The sequence below is a fragment of the Adiantum capillus-veneris genome, chromosome 17, assembly GCF_014529385.1.
Source record: "Adiantum capillus-veneris isolate H3 chromosome 17, ASM1452938v2, whole genome shotgun sequence".
NCBI lineage: Eukaryota > Viridiplantae > Streptophyta > Polypodiopsida > Polypodiales > Pteridaceae > Adiantum > Adiantum capillus-veneris.
The window spans coordinates 121,206,421-121,215,900 of NC_140947.1; the positions used below are offsets into that span (position 1 = coordinate 121,206,421).

At 39.5% G+C, this 9,480-nt stretch overlaps 1 protein-coding gene across 1 annotated transcript; it reads left to right on the top strand.

Moving 5' to 3' along the window:
- Positions 1 to 5,858: 5,858 nt before the first annotated feature.
- Positions 5,859 to 9,047, top strand: LOC147437990 (uncharacterized). Its single transcript, XM_086486676.1, has 9 exons — positions 5,859 to 5,902; positions 6,758 to 7,263; positions 7,551 to 7,611; positions 7,701 to 7,908; positions 8,058 to 8,189; positions 8,318 to 8,499; positions 8,600 to 8,650; positions 8,692 to 8,878; positions 8,991 to 9,047. Exons 1-9 carry the CDS (start codon positions 5,859 to 5,861, stop codon positions 9,045 to 9,047), a joined length of 1,428 nt encoding a protein of 475 aa, XP_086342802.1.
- Positions 9,048 to 9,480: the final 433 nt, after the last annotated feature.

The following is a 9,480-nucleotide window of genomic DNA, read 5'->3' on the forward strand; positions in this document are numbered from 1 at the left end:
TTTTTCCATAGTATACTTTGGAAAGAAACTCGATTACCAAATCATATTGGTAAGACCTTTCATGCGACAAGTACAACTCATCCAAGATTGGGAAAACAATTATCTGTATTACTTGAAGCAAGTGGGATCAATAACAAGGGTTAATCTAAAAGATCACACTTATAGAGATGTCATGAAAACGCCCATGCAAGAGTTTGATTCAGTCTCTTTGGCTGAAAGTAACCTTCCATCTTGGCTAAACAAAGACACTCTTATTTGGATGTGTGGAGCTTCAAAAAACGGGAGCTTAAAATGAGAAGAATGTATCTTAGAAATGGATTGCACAGATGAAGCCTATAGAGGAATCCCAAAATCCGAGCCAATAAAAGCGAGCAAACCATAAACTGAGCAAAACTAACAATTTTTTTGGATATCCTTGTGCAATATATTAGTTGCAATACAAAATTACGCAAACCATAAACTTTTTCTTGATATCTTTGCAAGACAAATTTTTTTGATATCCTTGTCCAATATATTAGTTGCAATACAAAATTACGCAAACTGCAAACTTTTTCTTGATATCCTTGTAATACAAAATTATGCAAACCATAAACTTTGCAAAACTTACAATGTTTTTTTATATCCTTGTGCAATATATTAGTTGTATATATTGTGGTGTGTGGTTGTGAAGGTGGAGTCCGGCCACCTAGTGTGGTCAAACATGTTATGGTTGTAACTGCTTGATGGTAATATAAGGAGGTGCCGGATGAGAGAGAGGCACACTTGGTTTGGACGTGTAGGCAGAGTCGACAACACACCACAATATCTTAGATTTTTGCTGGTTAGAGATACTCCCTACCTAGTTTCTTAACCTAAAATAATAATTTTAAATTATTCTATCTCTAACACATGCCAAAAACCTTCCATCAACATTGAAATTAACCAAAAAGGTGTATTGCATCTACAAATCAAAATGGAGTGTGCAACAAAAAAAATACTGCCGCACTAGAATATTTGGGGCAAAAGTTAATAGCCATAAGCACATATCACCGAAAAAGCTACGGCTATAAAATCATAGCAAGGTCCACAAGCCTTTAAGGCTGCATCAGCACCCGTGAACCTCCAAGTGCTTGGACTAACTCCAATTTCGTTAAAGCCGCCTGATGCATGAACTCATGAGCATGAGGGTCAAGGCCAAGTACTTGCAGAAATATGAAGTAAATGTGCTTACATGGCATATACACAAGGCTCTTGCTTTCTCGGTTTTGAAAATCCTCGCAAGTACATCTAGGAAAATCTGACATTGTCACAGAGTATGTCACTCCCTTTGCACTTGACCCCACAGTATTAACATAGAAAACATGTGTTTCATTGCAAACCACAATGACCTCTCGCACCAACTCTACTGCCATGGTTCTACCCACTTCAATCTTGCCATGAAACTCCTTTGTTAATCGTGATCTCCATTTCACAATCTTTCCATCTCTAAATTTGGGACGGATGCTGCTAGCAACTCTTTGGTTCAATGGAACTGTTTCATCCATTCTTGATGTTGATGCAACTCCTGCTCGTAAAACAAAACCATTGGCTTGCAGTTGCGTTACCTCTTGAGGTTGAAAATTTGTGCCCTCTGCAACCACCGAAACATCGGGAGCACATCGGGAGCTGGACCTGGTGGCCCTTCGACTATGATGTGAACCTTCCAGGTGTGCATGTTATTGGAATTACAAAACCAAATGAACCCTTCCACAAGGCCTCCCAATTGTGAACCAGATGACCCCAAAAACAAGGAGCTGGCACCCCTATTTGGCATCCGTTGAACATGCATTAATGAACCACCCACATCGATCTCCATCTTTTGACACTACACCAAAACAAGTCATCTTTCTCCCAGGTTCTGTTCTCCTTATTGCCCAAACTGACTTTGCTACATTTGCTTCGGGATATGGGACATCCTTTGAAGATTTTTTTTGGTGTTCAAGCCCACCAATTGAAGTTGTCATTGTAACATACTCTGGCCTGTGGCTATCCTCCTCCAAGACAATATTTGCATCAGCAAAAATCGGCCCCTTTTTTCTAATACTCTTCTCTTGGAGTATATTTCTATTCATTTCTGGACTATTGACACCCATTTCATGCATTGAAGAATGTGTGAGGTCAAATAGTTTCTTTCCAACTGCCGCGGAAACAGATGAAGGTCGGTTCATGAAGCGATCTGCCAAATCTTTAATGTCGGGACCGGTGGAGCTCCCAACACCTTTAAAATAGGCATTATATTTCACACTTTGAAGCACAGCTAAAGCCATATCTGCACATGCTGCCTCATACAAACTTATGTGATCCTTGTAACCAACCGAGGCACGCATACTAGCATGTTTTGACTCAGACAAGTTTGTGTTAGGAACAAAGATACCTGCAGCATCTTGTGATACAAATCTTTCCCCCCAATGAGGCACTCGTACATCCCACCAAGCCAACCATGTCTCCAATGAAGAAATCTCCCCTTCAATGGCCATTCCTGTTTTCCAAAATCTTCTAAGGTCTCCCTTACAATGCTCAGCCACATTCTCTGTAGGTGCAGTTCTCCACTTGCGACACAAAATCTTGTGCTCCTCTTGAAATGCTGGACGGATACACTTGACAGTATGTCGAACCATACTTTGCTCCCAATGAAACAAACATGATCTCTCTTTGTCTGGAGTAGACTTCTTTGCTCCCCCAAAATAAACAGTACGCACAGCAATCCAATTGGCACTGGCTTCATCTGCCATAAATACCCTAAACTCTGGCTTATCAAAACCCTGTTGCTTAACCACATTGTTCAGCATCTTCCAAAATTCAATCTGAGCATATTTATTTTCCACGCTAAACTCAGCAGTTGCAATGGTGAGTAGCTCTCGTACGTAAGGGTCGTAGACATGCGCTGACATAGTCGGCCATCCTTGAACACGGTGAACATGATCAAAGTGCACCCACATTTGCTCCAAATTACCTCCAGGATGCTTGCGATTCACCAAATCAACTCCACTGCCCGGTCCCTTAATTGACATTTTAAATACATGAGGTTGTACTTTATCACCCAGTTGGCCTGGAAAAAGGATACTATGGATAAAAGGATATCTGCACTTGCTTTTCAAGTCAAGCACTGCCTCAAGACCTTTTGAAGTGATATTCTTTGATCTTTTTGCAGACTCCAAACTTCGTTCGACTCTCCTTTTATTTGACAGGGGAGTCATAATGTCAAGGAATTCAGCAAATTCCAAATATTCAATCATAGCACTTGCAGTTGAACCTGCTTCAATAAGCTTTTCCATGCTAAGATCATTAGTGGTGGCCCTCTCCAATTGTTTCACAGTCACCATAGGGTCCCGACTTGCTCGATCAAGCAACATTTCATCTATGTGACTTTCAACCATCCGACTCCTCCCTTCTGCACATGGATGATTATGTTCTCCAAGATGCAAAGCACACCTAGTACAATTATGCTTATCTCTAGGCAAACAATAGTAAATCACTGCAGGACATGTAGATACACATTTTGGAATCTGTCCATAATGAGTGCATACCAGTGTGCCATATTGAGAAGAGATCAATCCTTTAGGACAGGATTTAACAAGCCGACCTCGCCATTGAGACTCATTGAACATATTTGAGCGCAAATAAAATGGACAATCAATGTTGATGCAGCGCAAATGCCCAGAGCATCTATTAAATCTGAGAATGCCATTAAAACTATCACTGCTACAAGTGACATACTCTGTCCACATGTGACTATCATGTCTTTGCTCCATACCACTCATACCTGAAGAATTACCAGATGGCGGTAATTCAAAAGCAATATACCCATCATAATGAGCTGGTAGCTCATCAGTACAGACCACTTCCTTGGCTTGATGGAGGGCAATATATAAATTGCTTTTCAATGGAATGCACTTAATCATGTCAATAACACTCGCATTGATCTCAGAGAGAGGCACTTTCTTGTCTTTCATGTCTTGAGAAACTCTGCCAATGCCAGCATCAATCTGATCCTCACTTCTCATATCCACCTTGTAGAACTGGTGTTGTTCATGATCAAGCATAAAAGTTCGCTCACCATCTGATGATATAGTAGCTTCTACCTTGACTTGCGGTCCAAATAATGTTAGTGGACGAAGACAGAAATTAGCATCACGAAGCTCAAAATGTTCTTGCAAAGAAGCAACTGTCAAAGAATAAATTCTGGTATCGAACATAAGCACTATCTTCTGTCCACGCCCTGGACCAAAAACTGTAATGCATCTCCCCATGGGTTAATAGTGTGTTTAGCAGAGGGTAAGAATATCAAAGAGTAGTGGCATGGTTGTTTTTTATACAGCGGGTGTAAATAGAATAGAGTGATATCTTTAAAATTCTATCCATAAGCACAAGCCGCCAGCAATATTGCACGTTTGTGTTCACACGAACATTAATTATTGGTTTATAAAATATATTTTAGAAATAATAATTCATTATATAATATAGTCAAAACATGAAATATAAAGTGTTCAAAAAACGAGCCTGCTTTGAGTGTTAAAACACTTAAAAAGGACCTGTTTTAGTTTTAAAAAACACTAAAAAAACGAACCTGCTTTTAATTTTTAAAACACTAAAAAACGACCCTGCTTTTAGTTCTTTGAATTTTACGATTTTAAGTCAATCAAGCATATTAGTGACAACCGAACTTCACCTACCCAGTTAAATGTCCCATGCACAATATCCCATGCCAAAGTTAAGGGTGTTTACCCCATGCTGAGTGTTTTTGGTCACAAATTTCTAAAATGCTCTTCAAGTTTTTCAAAATTCCCAAAGTACCCCTTGTCGTGAGATTGAATTTCTTGAAAGGCAGAAAACCTGTAGCTTTTCATAAGAAGACTAACTGTCTATTAATACGAGTAATTTCTTTATTATTTTTAGTTATAATTTTGCATGGTAATTTGTGCCAAATTACATGCTAAGAAATTAAAAACGGAGTCATGGTTTCATATTCTTTAATCAAGCTCGCAAAAAACCTAGATATAGTGTAATCCCAACTACAAAATTTGAAATTTACCTTTAAATTTTATATTTGAAGGTGAAAAAACCCGTAAAATTTAGAAAACATTAGTGTAATTTGGTATAAATTACCATGCAAAATTTCCGTTGTTCCACATATGTAAAATTCTCCGTTGTTCCACATATGTAAAATTTAGAAAAGATATAGTGTAATTTGGTGAAAAAACCCATAAAAATTAGAAAAGATATAGTGTAATTTGGTATAAATTACCCGTAAAATTTAGAAAAAATTAGTGTAATTTCCGTTGTTCCACATATGTAGGTTTGCCAAGTTTTTGAAAAAAAGATTTTTTCAAGCATTGTGATCATTAGCTATACGCGGGCAACTCCATGATCATTAGCTATACTCCATGCACTAATTAATACCTCCTGAGAGAGAGAGAGAAAGAAAGAAAGATAGGGAACGATCATAATATGAAAGGGGCCCTGTAGGCCCCTACTGTAGTTTTTTATAGAAATTCACAAGTATAGCTTTAAAGAAATTCACATGTCTCTGCAGCGCTCTATCTCATCTCTCTTTGCAGCGCTCTCTCTCATCTCTCTTTGCGTTGTCTCTGTAGTCTGATGCCGCTTGCAGAGTTGCCAAGCCTCAGGTTCCCTCTCGCCTCTCCCCTCCACCTGCTCGCCACCAAGCGGCTTGCTTGCGCCCACCAAGCCTAATGTTCCCTCTCGCCTCTCCCCTCCACCTGCTTGCGCCCACCAAGCTCTCAAGCTGATAACGCTCGGAGAAGGGAGAACCTGCTGGGAGTCAAGTTCGGAGCTCGGAGCTTGGCGAAGGGAGAACCTGCTGGGAGTCTAACTCGGCCATGGGGAGAAGGGAGTCTACGTCGGCCCAAAAACCTCCTGCCAGGTAGATTTGTAAACTACCTGTAGCCATCCACGCCGGCGTGGATGGCTACAGGTAGTTTTTTTTTCAATGTTTTAAAGCTATGTTTCTAAGGGTTATGTTTTAATTAAAATGAGAAGCCTTCTGTAACTACAACTCTTCACTCTGAAATTGGAATTTGAATCTTTCTGTAACTATAACGCTCTCTGTAAAGCCCAAGAGAGATGTTGGAGGGGTAGTGCACCCCCCGCAAAGAGAGAGAGAGAGAGAGAGAGAGAGAGAGAGAGAGAGAATCATGGCGAAAACTCAAACCAAAGCGCTTGTGTTGGGATAAATTGCCAAGGCTCTGCCAAGACTTCTGTGTAATTTCCTTATCATTATGATTCTAAGCCTAAACTACCTATAGCCATCCACGCCGGCGTGGATGGCTAGAAGGAGTTTTGGATGTGAAAATCTACCTGTTTATAAGCTCTCTCTGAGAATCTTCAGATGTGTATAGCTTCTCTTAAAACTACTTGAAGCCATCCACGCCGGCGTGGATGGCTAGAAGTAGTTTCTTGCAACATTTGTTTAGCAGTAGTGATTCATTTTTTCATTGAATTTAATCATGTTTTATTAAGCTAAGTAAGCTCAGTCAAGCTATCCACGCCAACATGGATGTCTAGAGGGAATTTCTCGAGATTAATTTTTATAATTGACCATACTTTTTTGAAATTGTTAGCTCCCCTCTATCAATCCAATCCGACATGGATGCTTAGGTGGAGATCAATAAGATAAAGTTTTGATTTTTTGAATTGCCTCTAGGCATCCGCGTCGGCATGGACGCCTAGAGGGAATTTTAGTGAAGTAATTAAATTGTTTTTGGTTTTGTTTTGCAAGTCCATCAATTCGTGGACGAGGTCGTAGAGGGAGATGGCTTTCTTCAACTCAAGCTTCCAGTATCTTAGAGAGTAATGATCAAATAAGTGCAGTCTCTGTCACAAATATGTCAGATGGTTTGGAGACACAGGAGGAGGAGATGCAAAGTCAGGACTTGGGGCTTGGCTCCATAAATGAAGTTGATGAATCTCTTGCCCCACAAGAGGCATGTTTTCAAATAGTGCCTTATGTCGTAAGAGATGAAGTAGCAGTAGAGACTGAGACAGGGGAAGAGCACAAACTTTACATGCATAGAGGACAAGATATTCTTCAATGTACTCGCATGTTCAGTTGTTTTGACTGCCCACCAATTCCTTTATGTCGATTGATCCCATATGCAAGGGTGAGAGGCTTACGAGATGATGCTAGTGGATTGAAAGCTGCTTTTGCAAAGGAGGGCTACATGCAAGAAAAAGGAGCTTTTATTGTTTCAGTTTGGAATTGCAAGGAGGAAGTTTATGTGACAGGTATTTCATTTCTCTGCTTTGGTCTTTCCTACTCTCTGTTTCTATGTTTTTTTTTGTTTTTCTCATAAATAGTAGTTGAGTGTGCTTTTCTGCCTATGATTATCTTTTTTGCAGAGGACCTTCTTTCTTCATGGGACCCAATATGGGTTGATATACATAAAGAGTTGTTCTCTCTAATAAAATGTTCTATGTTTGGGAGGGTAATCATAGAACGGTCGCTTGGATGGCTGCTATTAGAGAGAGATTCTCCGTTGATCGAGAGAAACATTGTAGTGTGCTTTGTACAGTTATTGATTCTACTCGAGTGCCAGAGATAGCTCTGCTTAGTAGCTTGCAAAGAATGAATTTGTAAGCTTCATGACTTTCTATATATTTTAGTAGAAATTTTCTATGCTGTGTTTCTGACTTTGTATATATTGTATATGACCTTGGAATAGCATGAATACACATGCCCTTGTAGTCACGCATCTTAGGAATGAGCTTGTCAACTGCTCCCACATTTGTGCAGCAGATCATGAAGCCTATGTAACAGGGCTACCAGAAAAATATCAAAAGTTGATTATTGCAGTCCGTAAGAAATACTCCAAGGGTGTGGAGCCTTGGTATCCACTTACTCATCGATACTTGGGAAATCTCTTATACGATGTCAGTATCTTTGGCTTTCTTTTTATGGAACGATCTTATATTTTTACATATATTAAATTGTGTATTTAAGGATAAAATATGCAAGTAATTGAGCCAAAGAGTATGTGCTTGTTTTTTGCAAATTATTTATTGTTAAGTATGTTTTGAAGGTTCAAATGTCCAAGGAATCGAGCCAAAGAATAGAGCAAGCTAGGCACACAATGACAAACGAAGAACTAATAAAAGAGGAGGAGAAAATATTGAATGATTTAGCACTCAAATATGGAGAGCGCGTTGGGAAGGTGGTTGAATTATTTTTGTTTTGGGTGTTTTGCACATAGTGTAATAGCTGTTTAAACTTGGTTTTCTATTCGTTCCTCAAAAACTACAGTTGCTAAATATTGTTGATCTGAATCTTGGACCGGATTAGATGGTTCGAGTTCTTGCACTCGAATGGGGTCTTGATAGTTGGGCTACGCTTGAGAAACTGAACTTGATTGCTATGCATGATGCTCATGTATTGAGCAAACTGTTATGGGTTTCCTTGCTTGAGGCAGATAAGATTACTAGATCCTCTTATGGTTTAAAGAAAGGAGATCATGTGTATCGCATGTGAGTAAAGTTTCTTTTGACTTTCAAGAATCTTTGATGTAGAGTTTCTAGTTTTTGTGATTATTTTAGTTAAATTTTTCTCAACTTCCTTGTTATGTAGTTGGATCCGTAGAGAGGGCCTTCTACAAAAGATTTTTGATAGGGCCACAAAGTTTGTGGAGGACTTGAGGACTTGTGGAGGATTTTTGATAGGGCCACAAAGTTTGTGGAGGACTTGAGCAACATTGCTGGTGGTATTTTGTTGCCTCATGATTGCTCTCTTGCCTCTTACTTTGAGGAGTTCAAGTTTGAAGCACGACCCTATCTTTATCCTTTGGAGACCTCTCTTGAAGCTAAGACAAAAGATGTTGACAAGCAAGCTATGAAGAAAGTGGACACGGTACGCATGGCATCTCAGCGGCTAGCCTACAGGTCAAACTCATCATACTTTTATTTCAAGCTTTCCATAATTACGAAGTGTGTAGTGATGTTATTTTGTTATTTTGTTTTAGATTTTTATTATTCTTGGTTGGAAAAGGCTTTCTACCAGGGATTCCATTCTTAGCTAAGCAGTGGGCACAACTATCTACTGGGGAAGGATGCATGTACTCCCCTTCCATGCATTAACTCACTACTTGGGAGATGGAGGCATGTCCATGGTGGATAGACATGGCTTCTGGGCATGTATTGGCAAGAGAGAGAGAGAGATTCACGATACTATGAGAGTTGGTGGCACATCCGTCGATGTGCCTCTCCCTCTTAGAGTGGAAGAGGTTATATCCGGTAAATGGCTACTCAAAATAGCCTCAAACATAATTTGTCTAAGAGCTTTAAATTCTCTTTTTCCTAAAGTTATTTTTTATACATACCAATAATATTGTGTTTCTTTGGTTTTTTCAAGCTACAAATACTTCTCGCAAGGGAAAGGAGGTGATTGTTGAGACTAGGGTGGATGCAAACATGGAGGGAGAGCATGGTGAGCTTTCACTTGCAATGCAATTA